Genomic DNA, 23,751 nt, shown 5'->3' on the forward strand with positions numbered 1-23,751 from the left:
AACACAAGGTGTCATTTTAAATTTTGTTAATAATCACATTTTTATTATCTAATTCAAAGTATAAGAAACTGTGCATCATTTGGTAAGTGGGGAAAAGTAAAAACATTTCTTTGTATTTATGTAATTAGAATATTATTAAATTTTTATTAGAAATAAACTTTATAATGTAACATTTACAAATATAGTGACATAAGCTAGGATAATTCTTCCTTTTAATCTATATGCCAAATGATTACATAATTTAAAACATCCCTAAAGGGATTTTCAGTATTATATTATGATGAAAGAGCAAGTGAATCTAAAAGGGTGATAAACACGAGTGTAATAGGGAAGAACCTTTTGTATTCTATTGATATAATATTACAAGTTAATAACTAAAGGGATGTTGTCTATAAGCTCAGATGATCCATAATGGCCCATGTCTGGGAACTCTGCTTCCCAGGTAATGAGCATTATGCTAAAACATCCTGACCAGGCCCACCTGTGAATGACTGCAGGGAGGAAGAAATTAACACATTCCCTCCAGAAGCGGATGGGAACCAGGAAGTGTTTGACTTTACTCCTTCTCCTTTTAGTATAAAAAGAGCCTGAATTCAAACTCAGGCAAGATGGTTCTTTGGGGCATGAGCCCACCATCTTTCTAGTCTCCTGGCTTTCCGAATAAAGTTGTTATTCCTTGCCCCAGCAACTTGTCTCTTGATTATTGGCCTGTTGTGCAGCAAGCGGTATGAGCTTAGACTCGATAACACTAGTATAAGGTAATGATGTAATTAGATAAAAAGGCAGAGGCCAATTAAGTCTTGTTAAGTCTTGCATGTAAGGCCTCAAATAAGGGGCTTAAACTTCATCTTGTAGACAACAGGAAGTCCCTGAAGGTTTTCAGCTGGGAAGGAATAAGATTGGTGCAATAGTTTAGAATGATGAACCAGGTATGCAAAATGACCTGGGTAGCGAGAGCCTCGAACAGGAGGCCAGCTGGAAAAGCAGATGGGCAGGGGTCACTTGCGAGCAGGGGCCTGAATTGAGGGTACTGTGGGGAATGGACAGACAGGTGGAGACAAGAATGAGAGAGACAGTGAGGGGAGGGAAAAAGGAGGAGGAGGGGAGGGAGGGAGAAATGGACAGTGAAGAAGAATGGACAGGACTTGTTATTGACTAAATGCAGAGGACAAGGGTAAAGGAGGACTCAAAACCACCTCAAAGTTTCAAGCATAAACATTGCCGTGTGTCATTAATAGGAGAGAGATCAGGAGGAGGGGCAGATGGGTGATGCATTAAGCTGATAAAACAACAAAGGGAGAAGACAACACCATCCAGATGGAATGGCCAAAGGCAGGGGAAAATGCAGGGACAGGAGAAATCCACTGATCGAGATGTGAACTTCAACGAAGAAAATATGCAGACAATATCACAGCAACAAGGGCTGGAAGTAGGGTTGCCGGATAAAATACAGGATGCCTAGTTAAATTTGAATTTCAGATAAACAACAAATAATTTTTTAGTGTAAGTACGGCCCATGCCACATTTAAGACACATTTATACTTCAAGTTTATTCATAGTTTATCTGAAATCTAAAGTTAACTGGGTGTCCTGCATTTTCATTTGCTAAATCTGGCAACCCTAGCTTAGGAAGTGAAGTAGCACATGAACTTCTGAAAGAGGCAGACTGAACTGGAGATAAAGGCCTAAGTGGTAAATTTAGTAAAAAGAAACCCAAACTTAAAACTAAAGAAAACAAGTCTTTCTATGTTCAAATTTTTTAAAGCCACCTAATTTCCCCGAAGTAACCATTGCCATTCTTTTCATAACATGATGGCCATATGGAGACATGATGAACTTTGGTTTAGTTTAAGGTCACTGTAATAGATCATTTAGAATCCTGCTCAAAAAGAATTTTATTGAGGAAGTTTCACACTTGCTTTTTCATCCGTACTTCCAATCTTAGAGAGGTTGAAAACATCAGGTAAATAGCCAAACAGCTTTTCAATATACTGAAGTTGTGATATATGATATTCTTCACAGTGTGCTCTTAAACACATTTGAACATGTTCACAGTTCAGAAAAGATATGTTATGTGCCTAACAAAGAAGAACGATGGTTTTATCACTGAGGTATATCTGAACCTCTATTCATTACTTATTTTGTCAAGTAATCTCTAGGGAGAAATATTTCTACCACACCTATACTTTAATACATTTACTGGAGGCTACTTAATATACAAGCCTATTGTACTCTTACTATTCCTTAAAGGAGATACAATGTGTGAGGTGAAACAGCAGAGTTATAACTATTGTTTTCTCATGACAGAAGAGTGTGCTATACTTAAAATATACATAAGCCCTGCTTTTAAAAGTGACACAACAGTGCACCAGCTAGTTAGGTAAGAAATGAAGTAGTTTCTCAGCATCGAAAGGATAACTATCATAAACGTCACATATAAATTCACTTGAGGAAGAATGCGGTGGTAACGGAGCAACATGTGAGAAAGCAGTGGTCACATATGATGTAAGCGTAGAGCAGCAATGCCCAGATCAACAAACACATATGCCCGGGGAAAGTCAGTACATATAGTACCTATGTGGCAGGACTCTGAGAAGATTCACCAGGAACCTCTTTAAAGCACGTCTGAGGCCTTAGGCAAGAGGAGGAAAGGAGCTCTTAAAGGCACCAAATTAGCACAGATCCAGAGATTTTTAAGACTTTCCTAACTTGGAAATGGTCACATGGTCACATGGGCTTCCAGCTCCTGACCAATGCTTGTGTATCGGAGATGAAGTACGAGGCAGAGACTCCTTGTTGCCCCCCAGTAGTCATTCTCCCCTTCTTCCTTAGTAACCAAACCCCAGATTATAGCTGGGCACGCGGCCTCCCAACTAAAAGATTTACATTTCTCTGCCTCACTTACTGCTTGGTGTGGCCATGTGACTGAGTTAAGACTAATGAAATCTAAGTGGAAATGTCGTGTGGGAATGCCAACAGTTCTCTTTAACAAGAAGCAGCTGCAATCTCCTCCGCCTACTCATGCCTTCCTCCTTCCTAGAAGGTGCATCTCTGGGCTGGAGTTCAAGCAGCCATCTTGTGCCACAAGGTGATGTGATAAGGCAGGTGGTCACAGACCTGTCCATGCAGTCTTGGACTGCCTATCTCCAGGATTCTTTTAAGTGAGATAATAAATGCTCATATCTTTAAGACCTATTAAGTTTTTCTGTCACTCACAGATGCATCAAGACCTCATGGCTTCAACTCGAGAGTATATATATGTACGTAAAATATCCCAAAGTGCTTACAGCCTAACACATGGTAGAAACCTAACACATGTTAGTTCCTCTTTATCTAGTATGGCATCACCACAGTCAACCCAAAATCTACACACACATGTCAACATCCCATTAACCAGGTAGACTGAGCTGTTAGATACCATAGAAGGACACAGCCAAAATACAAACAAGCTCTGTTCTTGTTCCTTATTTTCTACAGTCATCCTTGAAAGTCCTCAGGCCTTCAGTATTTCATAGGTATCTCCAAATTGATTTGGCTTTCTTTAAGTTGCCTACTTATTCAAGGCAGAAGTTTATCTGTCCAGCTTGTTTTCTTATCTCGCTTCCTTGGGAACACCAACATCCTGTCCTTCAGCAGAACTTCTCCCCATCTCCAAGTGATACAGGTAGGGCCAACAGTGAGGCTAGGGGAATCTAGGTAAAGAGGGTACCCCATCCTCTAGTGATAGTGATTCGTTTGGGCATGGGCATGGTGCCAGAATCCTCACACGGACATTCTATTAACGTCAGTAGGAAAGATAAATGTCCTTTTTGAAAGTTGTGGTTCTGCAAACCTGTAAACTTGGAGCTGCCAGCCACATGGAGGATACTGAGACTGAAGTCAAAATATTTCTAGGGGCTTCCCTGGTGGCACAGTGGTTAAGAATCCGCCAGCCAATGCAGGAGACACAGGTTTGAGCCCTGGTCTGGGAAGATCCCACATGTCGTGGAGCAACTAAGCCCGTGTGCCACAACTACTGAGCCTGAGCTCTAGAGCCCACGTGCCACAACTACTGAAGCCCACGTGCCTAAAGCCCATGCTCTGCAACAAGAGAAGCCACTGCAATGAGAAACCCGTGCACCACAACGAAGAGTAGCCCCCGCTCACCGCAACTAGAGAAAGCCCACGTGCAGCAACGAAGACCCAAAGCAGCCAAAAATAAACAAATTAAATAAATAAATTTATTTTTAAAAAAAATTTCTAGACTTCCTAGTAATGTAAGCCAATAAATTTCTTTTCCTTTGATTTGAGGTAGGTTTTTATTTCTTGTCACTGAGACAGTTCAGTAGACTAACATTAGACAGGTCATTTTTCCAGGGTTCAATGACATATTAAGAATAAAATAGATTGGGAAACTATAGAATCCACAACTTTTTAGTATCTGCATTGTTATCTTCTTAGTACTGCAAAATTCTGATTCATATTACTCATATAATAGTAGTCATATAATATTACTAATATCACATGGAAACTGGGAAATCTTTGGAGCTATGGCTTCATCTAATATAGATATGAAACTATTGCTGTGATTTTCATCCTTCTAATTAAAGACGCTAATCATGCTTTTACATCATATCAACATTTAGAAAATAGTTTTGGTGTGCTACTTAAGTGTTTCATTATTTTGGTGGCTTCCTTAGAAATCTAAATTTTATTGTCCTGATATAAAAACTCCCCCTACCAGAAACATACAGATAGCACAGCAACTTTCAGTAACAATTTCTCCCATTAAAGAAGCAATTCCATTTTTTAAAAGTAGCAGGCAGCACAAGTTTGTTATTTAAAAAATGGACACTTCCTTCTTGTAACAATAATCCTGATTTTGTCTCAGTGAGAAGAAGTGTTGGTGTTCTCATGATAAAACTAACCAAAATTAAATCACAAATAAAAGAAATATTCATTTTCAAAGATCCTAGTGCTTGAGAGTGAAGTTAGTAAATATACATTTACACAAGTTAGTAAATATACATTTGAATTTCTACAGAGCTATGGATAAAGAATATTTGATATATGAATAAGAATAGTTCCTAATTCCTAACACAGTTGGCTATGCACCTAAATTAAGAGTGAAAATACAGACACTCTTAAATGAAAACGTACTATACTTCTTTTGTCATTTAGATTGAGGCAAAACAGGGTCTCATAAGAGATAAATATTCTTAACGGGCAAATAAAGAACACAGCCACTGGGGTTTTATTTTTATTTCAATTGTTTAAGCTTTTCTAACAAAGTTTTTAGTGTTCTGAAAGCCTTTTACAGCTATAATTATATGAACAACACAATTTAATTAGCATACATTCAGTGTACAGCTAACACATAATAGGAATTTTCATTAATTAAAATAGATGGAAATACAAAAGCATTAGCTGTAAACAATTTGAGGAATCAAGAATCTAATTTGTCTCTTGCACAACAAAGAAAAACACATTGCAGTTATGTGAATAAATTTGGCTTGCACAGCAATTGCATGTTTATCTAATAATTTCAGATTTCATTCATTTTAGAAATATTCACTGGGTATCTACTATACGTCAACATTGTTATAGGTCTTGGGAATCATCAGTGAACAGAACAGAAAATGATTCCTGTCCTTATGAAGTTGACATTCTAGCAGAGGAGACAGATAATGTACAACAGACACAGTACATAGGTAAACTATACATGTCAAATGGTGATAAGTGCTATGGAAAAAAAAAGGAAAATGTAGACTAATGTAAGGTGGTCAGCGGCAGCTGGGGAGACGGGTGGGCTGTAGTTTTCACTAGCTAGGGTGGTCAGGGCATGCCTCATTAAGAAAGTGACATTTGAGCAAAGACTTTAAAGAGGTGACAGTGTGAGCTACGTGGGTATCTGAGGGAAGAGCATTCCAGGCAGAGAAAACAGCCAGGGCAAATGCCCTAGGGCTGAAGATTTGTGGACTGTTGAAACCTGAAGCCTAGAGAGCAAAGGGGAGAATATGAGAAGAAAATAAAAAGCTATAAGGTAAGGGACCCTTTGTTTACGAGGGGGAAGCAGGAGGGCCTTTCTGGTAGGGCTAGTTACAATATTTGTGAGGCCAAAGACATAATGAAAATGCAGGGCCCCTTGTTCAAAAAGGAAAAAGTGCTGTCAAAGATATTAAAATATAAAGCCTTCTCCCTTAAAAATATTTTAGTAATTACAGTGATTACTTATAATTAGACGAATAATAGTATTACATGAGTAATGATAAACTTCCAAATTGTAAAAAAATAATATGTTGGTGTTATAATTTTATATAACACAAAAATAATAATACTTTATTAATATATCTTGATTGATCATACAATTTTCCTGACTTGTTTTTCTATGTATGCATTTACTAGGTCATCAAAATTTGTATTTTGAGCAATTTCATTTTCAGTTGATATAACTGAAAGCTCTTAGCAAATGCAAGATCACAAATAATTTTTCTTTCAAAAGTTTTCCTTCTTGTGATGATAACTTTTAGGATGTACTCTCTAAGCAACTTTGAAATATACAATACAGTATTATTAACTATAGTCACCATGGTAGGCAGAGGTGGTCAAAAGGTACAAACTTCCAGTTATAAAATAAGTAAGTCATGGGGAGGTAATATACAAATAATTTTTTAAAAATTTTTATTGGAGTCTAGTTGATTTACAATGTTGTGTTAGTTTCAGGTGTACAGCAAAGTGAATCAGTCATACATATACATATATTTACTCCTTTTTAGATTCTTTTCCCATATAGACCATTATGTACAAATAATTTTTAATTTTGAGAAAGATCTTTCTGCTGACGTAACTGTTACTGGAGTTGTTAAGAGTATTTCACAAGCTGTGACAACACTGAGATAAATTTCCTATAAATTATTTCAAAATATAAAATTTAGTATATCTAAGCTGATGAATCTTATAAAACAATTTCTCTAAAAAGATTTAACTCTTCATACAAATCAGTTTCATGTTAGTTTGAATTTGTTCTATAGATTTATTTTATTTATTTATTTGTTTGTTTGTTTTTGGCTGCGTTGGGTCTTCGTTGCTGTGCGCAGACTTTCTCTAGTTGCGGCAAGTGGGGGCTACTCTTTGTTGTGTTGCGCGGGCGTCTCACTGCAGTGGCTTCTCTTGTTGTAGAGCATGGGGCTGTAGATGTGCGGGCTTCAGTAGTTGTGGCACACGGGCTCAGTAGTTGTGGCTTGCGGGCTGTAGAGTGCAGGCTCAGTAGTTGTGGCGCACGGGCTTAGTTGCTCCATGGTATGTGGGATCTTCCCGGACCAGGGCTCGAACCCATATGCCCTGCATTGGCAGGCAGATTCTTAACCACTGCCACCAGGGAAGCCCTGAATTTAATTTTAAATGCAAATACATACAATGCATTTTAATGTTTCCTCTGACATCTCCTGTAACTTGTGGAAGTTGAACAAGAAACCGAGTGGCTTTATAATTTGTACATAATTCAAAACACATGTTTATATATTCTATCACCATATCTATATGATTACAAGGAAAACTTTAATTTAAAAATTGTCTTCTGCATTAATTGGTTCATCTCAAGCTTCATATGAAAATAGTGTCCTTTTCTGTTGAATGTGATGATCTTTAAATTTAATTTCTAAGCCTGCAGATATTTTCTTTACAATGTTGCAGCAGTTTTCAAAACTGAAAACTCTAACCTCTCTGAAGAATTCTATCAACTCTCTGATATGCTTTATTGCCATGTCCATATATCTGCTTTTATTTTGTAATAACTTACTGATAAAGTTTGCAGCCTGAGCACCAGCAGTTCCTGTCCCAGTGCTAAGGCTGGAGACTTAAATATCAGATGCTGCTAGGACCAGCTCTGGGTACACAAGGGACAGCCAGCCTTGCATGCCTGTCCTCGTGCTGCCCCCTTGGGAAGCCCCTATCATCTTGAGTGGTCACTTCTGCTGATGCTATGGTGGTCACTCTCACTTATCTAGGTCCAAGCCCCAGCATGCCTGCCCCCTCAGGGTCCTGCAGTGCCCTGGACTGCTCCCAGGGGTGCAGCTGGCCAAACGCTATTGCGTGGGTGCTGCCTGCTGTGCCCGAGCTGAAAGGTCAAACAGGATGGACACTGAAAGATGTCCACTGATTCAGCAACAGGAACATCACTGGTGAATTTAGTCAGGGCAACTTTTGTGAAATGGAAGGAAATACATAAACGCAACTGTGTGATACAGCAATTTCAGGATCAAAGGACTATATGAAAGGAAGATCTATTCCAGTTTCAGCTCCACAGACTAATTACTGTGTGACCCTGCAGAAGTCAATTAAATGTTCAGAGCCCTGGTTTTCTCATCTAAAATGGGAATAATACCTAGCTACCCATAGGGTTATGGTAAAAATTAAGTGAGATAATACATGTGAAAGTGCTATAAGATTGGCAAAGCTCTATATAAAATGAAATGTATTCACTGTTATCAAATAACAATATGTAAATTTGTTCATGTTATTTAGCAAGAAGTACACTAAAAATCTGACCAAAACCACATGGCCAAGAATAGGAAAGGCCAAATTCACTGAGAATGATGGAAATTCTGCTAAAAGAGCTCTGCTCCAAGGAAAGCAACTTTCAAATGAGGAAGATATTTAGATCTGCAAGTGATAAAGCACTAGCTAAATTTACTGCTATAGTTTCTCCAACAATTTAAACAACATGTTTTAACTATGGTTGTGCTTTTTGTCACAGTCAATTATAAATGCAAATAACTATAGTAAAAATCTTGCCAGTTGTAATCAATCACTACACATTTGTGCAGGAAGGATTTTCCAGACGGCTTTGCATTCTGTTTGCTTTCTTTGCATATCATTCTTTGGGAGGATATGAAGGTGAACAGTAATAACTAGAAGTATCTTTGGATCATCTGTAAACGTATCCTCAAATCCTGAAATAAAGATCTATGGTAAAATTGCAAACTTGTGCCTCAGGAGAAACCAAAGCTAAAGACAGTCAAGGGGAAAAAATCCATAAAGAAAAACATTCATAACTCAGTAAAATCCTGAATTGGAATGAAAACTCTTTGTCTATGGAAATGTTGGTGAGGAGCCAAAAATGGATGATAGCTAAGAGTTATTGAGCACATACTGTGTACTGAGGCATATGTTTTTCATGGATAGTCCATTTGATCATGGCAAATGAAGTAGCAAATGAAGTAGCTATTACGGTATCACTTTCCCCATTTACAGACTAAAAACTGAGACACAGAGAGATTAAGTAACTTGCCCAAGCCACACAGCTATTAAGTATTAAAATCGGGAGCTGAACCAAGCTTGTATGGCTCCAAAGCCCACAGTCTTAATCAATGTGTTATACAGTCTCCCACAATTACTTCTTCAAAGAGAATTATAAAGTTCCTAAAATTACTTAATTACGTTAACAGTCTAAATAGTTTCTGATGTCTCTGCTACTTTTTAGTCTTCCTAAAAATGTTAACAACAGAGTATTAAACCAAGATGGGTCCCCTTCTGAACATGGGGCCCTGTGTTACTACATACTACACCCATGAAGCCTGCCCTAGCATTAGCATAAAGTGCTTTGATTTATTTTATAAATAAGTGGGACGTAAATTATAAAAAAACAAATACCAATTTTGGAATTGGAAAGTTGTGTAGAGTACACCTCAGATCTCTGGGAAAGATATCCTTAAAGATGAATACCACGAGTACCCCCTCTGTTCCTACCCCCGACCCCTCTCAACCTGTATGAAGCTTTGTACCAAGATCAGAGAATCCCAAACTTCAGTTCTAGTTTAGTGCATCAGAATCACTTAGAGGGTGGTTTAACAATCTGTTGTTAAAACACAGATTGCTCTGATTTAGCAGGTCTGGGTGAGGCCCAAGAATCTGCATTTCTAATAAGTTCCTAGGTGACATTGATGCTGTTGGCCCAGGGATCACACTTTGAGAACCATCAGACCAGACAAAAAGGCAGCTATCTGTAGTTTCATTTTCAATTCACTGAAAAGGCCTCTGTCCAAATAATATCTCCGGAAGGAACCAAAAGTGAAACTCCTTTTACAAGAAATAAAGTCCATCACTATGCATTCAGCAAGAAAGGGAAGCCTACAGCTCCCAATAGATAACCCTTTACGTGCTAGTTCTACCACTCAACAAATATTCATAGAGTAGGCAGTATGTATTTGACACTATTTTAGGAGCGGGGTATACAACAGTGAACAAAGATAGACCCCGGGCCTTCAGGAAGTTTATACTTGAGTGGGCGGAGACAGGTAATAAACAAATTTAACAAGTAAATACTGCCTATAGTATGTTAGTTGGTGATACATGCTATAAAGAAAAATAGAGCACATTTAAGGACAGAGAAGACATCTGAGCAGAGACCTGGAGGACAGGAAGGGACCCAAGCCAGGAGCAAACCTGGGAGAAGAGGGTTCTAAGCAGAGGGAATAATAGCAAGTGCAAAGGTCTTGAGCTGGGAACACACTTCATGTGTTTGACGAATAGCAATATAATGTTTTAAATTATTATGAATGAGGGAAATTTTCTACTGTCCTCAAGGGTTAATGGAAAAAATGATACTGAGTGTGTGAATGTCAGAATATTGGGAAGAAACAAGGAGAGCTCTCGTCACACTCAATATGCAGATAACTTCTCCATTCTGGTATCACAATGTTTTAAGAACACAATTTCACATAACGTAGAGGTTAAATACAAATGCGTTTCCTCACCCCTCGGGTGGGACAATGCTGAGGCCTGTTCCTCGCAGTCCCCCAGAGAACACCAGTGGGATTGAGTCCCAGTTGCCTACAGCGGTAACCTGCTCTTTAATGTACCTGCAGTGGCTTCCTTTCCTTCCCCACCTCACTTCACCACGACCTGACTGGTGATTCCTGGGCTCACCTTGCAAGTAAACCACTTCCACTCAAATCCTGGCCTCAGGATCTGCTTGAAGGAGTAGGTTGGCAGCCTAAGACAAGTACCTTCTAGCTAAGGAGTCACATCGCTGTGTGAGGGCATCTCTGATCCACTTGTCAGTCTTTTTTTTTTACTGTCTTTAATTCAAGCAATGCCTTTTATTTTAGCACTGGCCCAGCAATTTTCATCACATGTACCTGCTCTGTCAGAGAATTCATAGTCCCAATCAAATGGCTTCATAAAATTCTCAGGCCATTTTTTCAGAGGTATTTTATCAAATGAATTACAAATAGCTTTACATGTAGTTATCATTGCAAAAATGATGGTATCATGCAATTTCTTGACTGGTCATTCTTAAGAGACATCCAGATTGAGACTCATTTGTTTATGTACAATAATAAAATCCATATTTTAGAAGTGCATCCTTAGTACAGTCTCTGCTTGTTTGATGGACTGCCGCTGCTCTCTCCAAGTTCATTAGCTGTGGGTGGAGTGGCATTATTATCCCCTTCCTCATTAAGATCTTGGAGTACCTCAAGGTCATGCTCTTATATAATTCCAGGGTTTTAAGCTGATATGTGTTCCCGTTTTTAAACACAAAGCCATGTTTTCAGTTGAAAGTATAATTTTAAAAGTGTTAAAACATTAAGAATATTAGTAAAATCACAAAAGCCATAAATGTGATTTATAAGGAAATTCAGTGTAGCAGGAAGTGGGGCCAAGTACAGGTACATGTTTATAAACAATACATCTGGTAAGTGAACTTGTGGCCTGAAGTTGAACAGATCTGTGGGAGCCAAGGGGTTTTTGTACAATTTGGTGGTTGACCAGTGTTTTCTGCTTGAAAGCCAACTTTGAGAAAAATAAATGTTTACTGGCAGGCATGTTTGGGTGAATGTCTAATGAAATTAGCTTTATTGAGACCCATAGGGGAGAAGTTCTAGTCTAATCATTCAGATTACTAAATTTACTGAATAGAAGGGCATCATAAAACAAAGGACACTAAAATTTTCATACCTGGTGATACTAACGTTTTATTTTGAAATAATTATAAATTTACAGGGAGTTGCAAAAAGATTACAGTGTGGTTCGGTGTACCTTCACCCAGTTTTCCCCAATGGTTATATCTTGCATAACTATAGTATATTATCAAGACCAGGAAATTGACATTGGTACAATACATGTGTAGAGTTCTATGCCATTTTATCACATGTGTAGATTCAAGTAACCGTCACTGCAATCAAGATACAGAACTATTCCATCACCACAGAGATCTACTGATGTTGACACTGTACCAGTCTGAATGAAGTATAGAAACCTTACTTCCCTTTAAATCCCTTTACCCTCCCCCTTTGTAACTGTCATCAGACAATGCTTTGTTTTTTGCTTCATCAAACACAATTTTTCAAACTCAAGAGAAGAAAAGTTTATTTTATTAGTGTATATTTTTGTTCTTTCTCTTGTTCCTTCTTTTGTTCTAATGTTCCAAGATTCATTCTTTTTTCATTTTCCTTCTTTTAAGAACTTCTTTTATCCCTTCTTTTAGGATAGATATGCTGGCAACTAATTCTCTTAGTTTTCCTTTGTCTGAAAATGTCTTTATTTCCCCTTTATTCCTGAAGGATAATTACACTAGGGACAGTATTCTGGGCTGACAGTTCTTTTCCTTCAGCACTTGAGAATATTCTGCTACTTCCTGCTAGACTCCACACTTTCTGATGAAAAATACACTATAATTCAAATTATTTTTTCCCTGTAGTTAAAGTATCATTTCTTTCTCATTGTGTTCAGATTTTTTTTCTTTGTCTTTAGTTTTCTGAAGTTTAACTAATATTTGTTTTAAAGTGGATTTCTTTGAGTTTATCCTGTTTGGAACTCTCTCAGCTTCATAAAGTTCTAGGTTTATGCCTTTTGCCAAATTGGGGGAATTTTCAGTCATTATTTCCTTAAATATTTTTCAACTATACTCTTTTTCTCCTGTCTTTTGGGACTTTGACAACATGAATGTTAGATCTTTTGCTGTAGTTCTCACAGGTTCCTGAGGGTCTGTTTATTGTTTTTTTTTTTTTTTCAGTCTACTTTCTTTCTGTTATCCATACTGGGTAATTTCTATTTTTATATTTTAAAAGTTATTAATTCTTTCATCTGACCTCTCCATTCTGCAGTTCTTAATTTCAGTTATTGTACTTTCAGTGTGAAATTCCAATTTGATTCTTCTTTATATCTTCTATTTTTTTTGCCAAGACTTTATATCTTTTCATTTGTTTCAAACATGTTCATGATCGCTCGCTGAAGCATTTTTATGATGGTTGCTTTAAAATCCTTGTCAGATCATTCTAAGATCTGTGTTATCTATGTTTTAGCATCTGTTGATGGTTTCTCCTTATGGAAGTTGGTATTTTCCTATTTCTCGACATTTCTTATTTAATGCATAATTTTTCATTGTATCCTGGATAGTTTAGGCATTAGTCACTGAGATTCTAGGTCATACTTAAAACTTCTATTTTAGCAGGTCTCTTCTGACATCATGCTACTGCCAGGTGGGGGTAAGGGTCCCGGTTCACCACTCTGCCTCTCTTGACACCTGTGGAGGGGCCTCATTCCTGTGGACAGAGGTGAGATTTCAGGCTCCCTTCTAGGCCTCAACCGACACCTCCCTGGACAAGAAAGGGAGGGGCACCTTGTGATGCTCAGTGACCTCACAGCAGGGTGGGGAGGCCTTGATACTGCTGGATGGTGGTGAACTCCAGGATCCTCAAGAGACTTCCACTGACAACCTGAGGGAGGGGAGAATGGAAGCTGTTACCTCCAAGTGGGGAGGAAGTCCTCCTACTCCTCAGATACCACCCTGGCAGCAGCAGAATGGGGTACCTTGTTACAGCCCGGCCTTTGCTGTCTGGGTGAGGGTGGGGCCATGAGTTTTTCCATGGTATTTGGATGGAGCAGGGCAACCAGTATCTAAAAGTTTCTGTCTCACTGGGTTGCCCCCTTTCCTGGTGCCTTGGCTATAGAGAGCAGAAGTTTTTTGGCACTTTTGTCTAAGTCTACTGGTGTTTCTGGGTTGCCAGTTTCTCCAGCATCCAGTCTGGGATACATGAAGCAACAAAACAAAACAAAACAAAAAAAACACAGGGAACTCATGGCTGTGTCATTCCTTTAGGTCCTGAAGTCCCCTGGCCAGTCTACCTTCTTATCTCCACCTTTCAGGGTCTTCTTATATTCTTTTATATATAACGCCCAGAGCTTTTAGCTGTACTTAGTAAGAGGATTAGAGAGAAGAATGTCGACTTCATCTTTGTGTGGAGACAGAAGTGACTGGCCATAGTTTTAAAGTGACATAAAGATTTCTAACTTTTCAACCCTTAGACTGAACAGGGCATTGATGTTCACAAAGTACATTCATATTCATTGTTTCTTTTCATCCTCAAAACAACCTGGTAAATGTAATATTATTAGCATCACCCTTTCTCAGATGGTAGAACTGGTTCCGAAGTGAGAGGCCTGACCCAGAGTCACATAGTGAGTTCATCACAGGGCTGAGGCCAGAATTAGATTATTCTACTTGTTGCCAAATTTTTTGAGCCAGATGAGGTAGAAGCATGAGTACAGAGGTGAATAACTGGCTAATAAGATTTATTTTAAATATTCTTCTGTGGCCCTCCTTCTCTCCCTTTCTGGTCCTCTTGTCTTGAAGGTGCAGGATCTATTTTCTGCCTGTGCAGCAGGACTGGGCAAGCTATGTGACCCACAGCATCATCAGCAAAGCCTGTTTCCCAGGGCACAGGTGAGAGCCCTGCTGGGCTTGGCCCTGGCCCCACTGGAGTGTGGGACTGCCCCTCCCATGAGGAAATCCCTCTACCAAGCCCTGGCCTCCCCCCCAGCCAGAGCACAGGTGGACAGGTATTCTCCAACATTCTTCTCCAAGTCTGAGGTGGTAGCCCTGGGAGCTTTCTTTTCCCCTTCACCCTCTTCTTCTCATAAATTGAAAGGCTGCCCTTGATATTGTTCATCATTCGTGAAATCAAAGGTTAAAAAGCAATGGTTCACAATAGGTTTTCAGAAACCATCCTGGCTGACCTTGCTGCAGTGCAGAGGCTTTAGCTGCCCAGTGGCGCCAGCTATGGGGACCTGTATCTTGGGCGCAACCAGTCCTCCTGGCAGTGTGCGCCCTATTCATTTTGGTCAAACCATGTTCTTCTCTAACACCAAATTTCCAAATTTTTCCAAAAGCACTCACTGTACCTAAAATGAATTTCCTACACCCCAAGCTTTTAGGTAAAGCAGAAGATTGGCTGGAAAACTGGGGTTCTGCAGATTTACAAGTGCATGTGATAAAACCCCCGAAAAGTCTAGATTTCAAAGTTTTCTGCCTAAATCTTTAAGTAAAATTCATACTCCAGAATGATGTGCTGCGTTCAGCTTGTGGCTTCAGGTATCCCCTGATAGAGCACCACATACTCCCAAGATCAATGCACTCCAGCTTGAAAAGCGTAACACCAAGTAAAATATCAAGTAAAGCTACAACCTCTTTTATGTGGTGCAGTGCCATACACTAAACACATCTGTGGACCTACCAAATTTTACCTTTCCAAAAACTTATTCCAAAACCAGTGAGCAAAATTAATATGCTAGAAGGAGGTTTTTACCTTCAAAGTGCAGAAGAGGCGGAATGTACTTCCTAGTGGAGATGTGCTAAAGAACAAATAACCACAAAGATTCTTTTACTTAATTTCCCATGATACAAAGTTAGAGCTTTATAAATTCTCACCACCAGTCCTGCAATTCCGCAGTCATGGAGTCATATCACTGATTTGAGCTAAGTAGGGAAAGATGCGTCTAAATTAGTAAGATTCCTGAACTACAGAATTTTGGAAAGAAATATGATTACTTTTATTTAGCTTTAATTGTACACAGTAACTAGAATTAAGCTACAATAGGTTAACCCAGTAGAGCAGCCTTAAAGGGACAGTGTAAGATGAACTGGATTTACACTGAGCATGTGTTCCTGGAGACTAACCTTCACCAGAACAGCAGGCACTTCCGTTTAACATCGAAAGTGGCACAGCTTCCATTCACCAGGCCTGCCAACTTATATAATTCTTAAAAATATATTTTTCAATTTATGGGATAAATATTACTTCAAATATTGTGTATAAATGACTTTATTGATACCTTGTATTTTACCGTTCAAAGTCCCACAATTCAAGTTTTCCTAAAGTGTGAACATACTATATATGACATATTTAAAGGCAATGCAAACAGAGATTCCCCCAGGCTCTTAGTTTAGTGTTAATTTCCTTGATAACCCTCTCCTCTGCAGATGAATCAGAGAGAGACGTGAGTCTGCCTCCATCTGTCCATCCACTATTTTTTTTTTTTTTTTTTTTTGCAGTACGCCTCTCACTGTTGTGGCCTCTCCCGTTGCCTAGCACAGGCTCCAGACGCGCAGGCTCAGCGGCCATGGCTCATGGGCCCAGCCGCTCCGCGGCATGTGGGATCCTCTCAGACCAGGGCACGAACCCACATCCCCCGCATCGGCAGGCGGACTCTCAACCACTGCGCCACCAGGGAAGCCCTGTCCATCCACTATTAAAGAACACTTTCCTGCAGAGTAGGAGCCTGGATTAGTGATGCTGAGCAGAGCCCTTGGTGGTGAGCAACACCCAGGAGGAAAGAGTGTTCTCACACCCAGCAGACAAGCTCAGGGCACACCATTCCTTCACCACAGACACCAGGGGAGCCACAGTGAACAGAAACAGCATTCTCAAACAGACAACAGCACTCTCAAATGACAGAGGTGAGCCCACCACTGAGAATCACCAAACATCCGAGGAAAGTCTGTACTGGGAAAGCAACGCACCAAACTCAACAGTAGAAGAACATTCACATAAAGAGAAAGTACATAGAAAGAAAAGCCACTGTTTCCAAGAAAGATAATTTTCTTCAGAAGGAAAAGGGAGGAGATCACATGAATAAACAAGAATAGACTTTTTTCATTTCCTACAAATGAAAACTAAAATCGTAAAAACTAAAAATTTAAGAGGTAGGTGATAGAGAATATACATGGCTGAAAAGCAAACCACCATCCTGGAAGGATATAACTGATAGTTCTGGATCCAGAAGTTCCAGAAAGAAAGAATAAATAAGTTAGAGGGAAGAAAATTAATTTTTGAATCATCAAAGAAATTAGCAATGTGATGACCCCTGAGCTTGAATATAAGAGTTTTTAGATTGAAGTGGCTGAATGAGAGACAAGAATAAATGATATGAAAAAATAGCCATACCTAGACAATCAATAGACCCACTGATATAAAATTTCATAAAAAGAAAAAGAAAAAAAATCCTAAAAACATCCAGGAAAGAAGGGTATTTCCTAAGAAGAAATAAGAGCCAGATTGACACTGACATCTATTCAGCAACACTGCATACAAAGAGACAATGAAGCAATATCTTCATAGCTATGAGAGAAAGGAATTTTTAACCTAGAATTCTATACCCAGTCAAACTGTCATTTAACTGTGAAGGGGAATGAAAAGCTTCAGAAAGCTCCCCAGTCTTGAACTCTCTCTAAAAACTTATTAGAAGATGATTACCAGCAAAACTAAAAGGGAATCCAAGGAACAGACGTAAGTATAAGAAACAGTGAAAAGCAAAGAAAAATAACTTAGAGATAAGTTTAAGCAAATGCTGAGAATGAAAATGATTTTTGACAATCCTGAATAAAATTATCAGTAGATCTCAATACCTAAAGTGCTGGGAAAGTAGGAAAGGCAAAGTAAAAGTGTGCTAAGGTCCCTGCCTGGGGAGAAGAGAGACAGACAGGCAGGCAGATGAAGGAAGTTCAGATGTTGAGAAAAAATAAAAATAAGTTTTAATATCTGAATTTAAACCACACAGAGGTGTGTACACCTTGAGAGAGAAAATGGAAAGTGGCAAAAGCAACAAAGAGCACAGTCAAACCAACAAACAGCATGAAAGGGAAAAAAATAGAGAGTATGATAAATAGAAAAAAAACCTGAGAGGATAGCTCCAAACACTATTACAGTAATAATATTAAATATTAACAGGTTAAAGTTACCAATTAAATATCAGGGACTCTGAGTTTAGCTACAAAAGCAAAAGCCAAATATATTTTATTTACCAGACCTATATTTAAAGACAAAATGACACAGGGAAGTTGAGTTAAGAGATCGAGAAAGATAAAGCAGATAAAGGCTAACATGAAAAAAATAGCAAAAATAGTTTCAGGAAAAATGGGACACAAGAATAAAAGTATTAAAAAGGACAATGAGGAATGCTTCCTACTGATGAAAGATATGATTCACTAGGACCAACTTGAGCAGCCTGGATAAAAATGCTCTTGCCTGTCATTTTTCAAATCCTGTCATCGTCGGGCTGGGCATCTCTGTCAAGTCAGTGAACAAAACAAATAAATCTCCAGCCTTCAATGGAGCTTTTGTTCTAGTAGAAGACAGACAAACAAAGCAACTAGTAAGTAAACTATATAGTACGTCAGATGGTGATAAGTGCTCAAACAAATAAAATAAAATAGGGAAGCGTGACAGGGAATGCAGTTTCAATCAGGTACTAATAAAGGAAGGCCTTCCTGAGAAGGTGATACATGAACAAAGACTTCAAAAGAGCTGAGGAAGCAACTATGCAGATTTCTGAAGGAAGAGAATTCCTGTCAGAGGGCACAGCAAGGGCTCAAGGGGGAAGTGGGCTCAAGATGGGAGAGGCAGTCAGTAATGGGGGGGGGGGGAAACAGACATCCATGAAACACAAACTAAGGTCCCCTCCCCGAATGATTTTAGAAAGACTCAAAATAAAACACATGGGATGGGCTACCTGAAAAATGACATAACCCAAAACATTACTAAAAAGAAGAGAATTTTAGAAATGTGTGACATTCAGTCAAAGAGACCTGAATTTAGTCTAAAGAGATGCTGTTGGATTGTGACTACAACCAAAATAGCTTAAGCCTACTCAATTATATTCTACCCACTGTTACGGAAGACAGTATAAAAAGAGAAGGGCTTAACAAGTTTAGGGATCTAATGGACAGCATGGTGACTGTAGCTAATAGTATTTATAAATGTTAAAAGCTGCTAAGAGAGCAAATCTTAAATGTTCTCACCACAAAAAAGAAATGGGAACTACGTGACAAGATGCAGGTGGTAGCTAATACTATGGTGAGAATCATTTTGCAACTTATAAATGTGTCAAATCAACACATATACCTTAAACTTACACAATGTCATGTGTCAATTATATCTCAATAAAGCTGGGAAAAAAGAGAGAAGGGCGTGCTTTGAGTAGGATTCATGAGCTAGGAGTCTGGGAGACAATGTGTGTCGATATATTTTCAGCAATGTCGTGGTTGAGGGTGTACTGATCCGTGGACTTGAAAAACGGGTTTACTTAGCGGACATATTTTTCATTTGAATAGTAAAGATAGATATATCTGGGGTTAATTAGGTCATAAAATCACCCAAATAAGCAATCTTATTACTAGTAGTTTCCCATACAGACTCCCTACAGAAAGAGAGTGTGCTTATCTAAGGGCTTGAGAGTCTAGTCCCAAGGAGACTTTGCCAACATATATTAATAAAATGGCACTCCAGTTTATTCGGAATCATTTATTCTCATGTGAGTTTGGTTCCAGTAGTCAGCAGCCTGGAACTACCTGGGTATACAGAAACAAAAGGGACCTAAGCTAAGAGTCAAGCTTTGAAATAGAGTTATTACACAGAGGTAGAGTTGGGTCAACCAGAATTAGGCCTCCCAGGTGTCACAGTCCTTCATCTGTCTAACCATATGTTTGAAACACTGTACTCAGAAAACAGCACTGGACTTAACAGTTAGACAACCATCTAGGACTCTGCTACCACTAGCCACTAACCCTGAGCAGTGCTCCTTAATCTCGCTAATCCTCAGAGGTTTCCATGTCTTTCAAAATGGGAGTCATAATAGCTATTCTGTCTATCTCACCGGTTTGTTTTGAGGCTCAGAATCTAAATCTAAAACAAACAAGGTGTAACAATAGAAGGTATCAGTACTGCCATCATCACATGCCCTACAGCCTGAGTACATAATTGATATACTGAAGCACATTACCACAGTTATCTGAGAATTGAAGGCAAGATGAAAAACCACTAACCCACTGAACAAAATATAGGCAATCCTACCTCTCAGCAACTGGCTTGGCAATGTTTTCAAAAATGGTCTCTTGCTTTTCATTCTGATCAAAAATCCTTTGAAATCTGCAAATGTGAAAACAGTAATTATTTAAAAGCTTGAGCCTTCAAACACTATTGGATTAATACATACTTTTTTTTCCCCTGAAAGCTTTGTAAATTACCTCATATTTACATCACTGGGCTTAACTAACCTAACACAATGTTTGCCCTGTAGCCCCAAACACACTGTACTCTTGTACCCCTGTATACAAATGGTGGGTAAACAGTATTGCTTTGACAAGATCTGCACAATAAATCCCTCTGAAAAACCGCAGCAGCTTTGAACCAAATAATAAACTGTGTGTTTTTTAGCTCTCAAGAGGGACAGTGTCTGCAATTGGCATCAAATTCAAATCTAGATAAGTGCATGAAATGGAAACCCAAGAACAGGATGTAAACAGCCAAAGAACTTCTGATGTCTGACCTGTAAGAAAAGAATGCAGCTGTGAAATGTATGATTTTTGAACTTAGTTTTAAAGTTTTAAACTGAAGTTTATTTTCCATTAATTAGGTACTGCACCTAGTATCAGCTACTTAATTCTTAGGACAGTTTGTTTCATTTTGTTGATCATGAGTCAAAAGTCAAACAGTAAATTAAGATAGACCTGTCCTATAAAGGAAATCTTGATCCGACTGGCAAGGCTCGAGCCGTGGGGAGGGGGGATGGTATCCATTGCACCCTTCTTGCGATGGCACCCTGATTTAGCTTAGTACAGGATCACAAGCACAGCTGAAAACCTGGGGGGAGACTCAACCTATCCTTATACAATGTGTTAACTCACAACCAGCAAATATAGCCCCCATTCAAACATCATGAAGAAACAGAGAGGGAGCAATACAAACAGGAAGGAAAGTAAAAAAAGGAGAGAAGGCAAGGAGAAGGGGAGAAAGAGAGAGAGAGAGAGAGAGAGAGAGAGAGTGCATGCATAAGCACAGAGGGCAAAACGTTAACAATTGAGGAATTTCCCACAAAGGGTAAAGGAGATTTGATTGCATCATTCCTCCACCTCTTCTGCATATTTAAAAGTTTTCAGAATAAAAATTGGGAGAGGGGGTACATTAAAGCAAAACCTTTGAAACACCCAAATCCTAAGCAGCTTTCAAAGTGCTTAGGAACCTTTGGTGTGTGTATCTGCCCACACAAGTGAGTTGGGCACATGTTCAAGTAAAGTAGAGACTACATGAAATGTAGGTTTGTTTTCACTACTCAGGAGTTCAGGAGGATGTCTGGAGCTGGGTTGGATATGAAATGGAATGAAATTCATTGTCTTTAATCAACATTAATTTCAAAAGATTCCTACAGCATACCAACCACACTTTTGAAGAAGCAAACAATGAAACTATATGCAAAGAGAGATTGTAAGGCACTCTGGGTACTCATTTAGCAGGCCAGACGATATTTCAGCAATATTTACTGAGTGTGCCCAGAACACTCCTCAAGACCCTATAGGTGTATGAGGGCTTCAGATAGGAATGTTGAGATAACACGGCTGCTCATGTGCTCTCCAGAGCACTACCCACTGTGATGTCTGAGCACAGACCCAGCGGTGCTTTTAGGTGATGATGCTAAGGCTGTTTTGCTTCTTTTACCAGGTTGGTGATGACTGAGCGAATGAATTAGCCATTCCCAACTCCACTTCCTTAAGAGGAATGACATCTACCACCATGTAAATCAAAGAGATGGCAGGAGTTTCAATAAATCACACACTGTGCATTAAACATAAAATATCATCACCCCCAAACACTTTACTTTATATAATGCAGTTGTATAGTAATCTGGAAAGTCATTATGATCAGCTGTCTTCTGGAAACCACTGAAGAGCAAAATAGAATCAAAGAGTTTAATAAGTTCAATCTAATCCTTTACAGAGGAAGAAATTGAGGCCCAGAGAGATAAAGCAACTTACTCATGGCCGTGGAGCTAATCTATAATGTGCCTTGAGACATAATGTAGGTTTCCTGATTCCTAGCAGGTCCTTTCATTTATTAGGAGGTTGTGTAGGCTTTTTCTAAAGACCATTTCAAATGTGGTCATTGCTTATCTCTTCTCACCCCAAACCTGTTCCTCCCGGTCTTCCTCATCCTGGTAAATGACACCTCCATCCTTTTAAAAGTTCAGTCCAAAACCCTTAGAGTATATCCTTGACTCCTCTCTTTCCATTACACTCTATATATGACCCATCAGCAAACTCTGTCAGCTCTGACCTTCAAAATACATCCAGAATCCAACTATTTCTCAACATTTCCACTTGCTACTACTCTGGCCCAAGCTGCCACAATTTCTTGCCTGGTCTCCCTTGCCCCCTCACAGTCTATTTCCACATGCTAGCAAGAATGATCCTGCTCAAACATAAGTGAGATTATTCCATTCTTCTGCTCACAACCCCCCATTACCTTCTCTCAGCACTTTGGGAAAAGTTCCATATGATCTGCTGCCCCGTTAACCTTCTTCTTCCCCTCCAGCCCCCTTGCTTACTCTCCTCCAGCCACACAGATCTCTCACTCTTCTTCAAACGTGCCAGGCACTCTCCCATCCCAGGAACTTCGCTCTTGCAATATCTTCAGCCTGGAATTCCCATCCCCCAGGTATCTGAATGTCTCGTTTCCTTACCACCTTCAAGTTTTTGTTAAAATGTACACCTTTCCTGAAGACCCCGTGAAATACTGCAGCCACCCCTCCACTTTGCTGCCCCTCATCCCAGCACTCCTTGTTACCTTTCCTTGCCTTATTTTTCTCCACAGCACTCAACACTTTCTGATACATACACCTTGCCCGTCCATCTCCTCCCACTAAAATGTAAGCACCTAAGAGCAGAAGCTTGGTGGCATTCCCTGCTGTATTCCTAGCCATTAAAACAGCATGCAGTGGATGGTTAATAAAGATTTATTGATTGCATGAATTTTCTTGGGACAAAACAGCCTTTAAAATGCTTAAATATTTATCTCTGAACATATGTATTTTACTAATTTCTTTATTTAAAATACTAAAACCAATGTTTTTAATTCAGAGATTTAGAAAGAATGATTAAGAGATTTAAAAATAAGCAGATAGCACTTTTTCAATAAGCATGTGTTTAAATTGCACTCTGTTTGTATCTACATAACACACAGAGTACTTTGGACAGGGCCGATGGATAGAAACATGGCCAACTGTTTCTTAGCATTCAAACAGAATCATGCTGAATAAAATGTCTTAGCAAACTGTGGCTTTGTGGAGACAGGCCTAGGGTATCTGTCATTAAGTCATAGCTACTAAGGTATGTAGCATGCTTACACCAGTGGGAGAATGCCCCTTCAGAAAAGTAAGTCATATATTAGAAGGCTACTCCTTAAAGGATAGAATGAAAGGCAAAGAGGAGCCAAAAAGACCAGGTTAGGACCATCTCACCACGTAACCTTGTGCTAGCCATCCTGCTTGTACTTACTGTAAAAGGAGACACAAGAAGAAGAAGGGGTGGAGGCGCTGGGAGAGATATATACATGACAGACAAAGGGGGAGTTGTGAAGACCAAAGAGAATCTTTGTAAGACAAAGTAATAATAACAATAATTACAATAATAATGAGGGGGGAGGAGAAATAAGAAGTAGAGAG

At 39.1% G+C, this 23,751-nt stretch overlaps 1 protein-coding gene across 1 annotated transcript in view; it reads right to left on the bottom strand.

Moving 5' to 3' along the window:
- KIF6 (kinesin family member 6) overlaps positions 1–23,751 on the bottom strand; it is a gene marked incomplete at its 3' end in the record, with an annotated part of 371,372 nt that overhangs the window by 342,062 nt on the left and 5,559 nt on the right. The window contains exon 3 of the mRNA XM_082848404.1: positions 20,109–20,183. Coding sequence (XP_082704530.1) covers positions 20,109–20,183 — 75 coding nt within the window. The remainder of the gene's footprint in view (positions 1–20,108; positions 20,184–23,751) is intronic.

This window comes from Leucopleurus acutus (genome assembly GCF_964270905.1).
Source record: "Leucopleurus acutus genome assembly, chromosome: 10".
NCBI classification, from domain to species: Eukaryota; Metazoa; Chordata; class Mammalia; order Artiodactyla; family Delphinidae; genus Leucopleurus; species Leucopleurus acutus.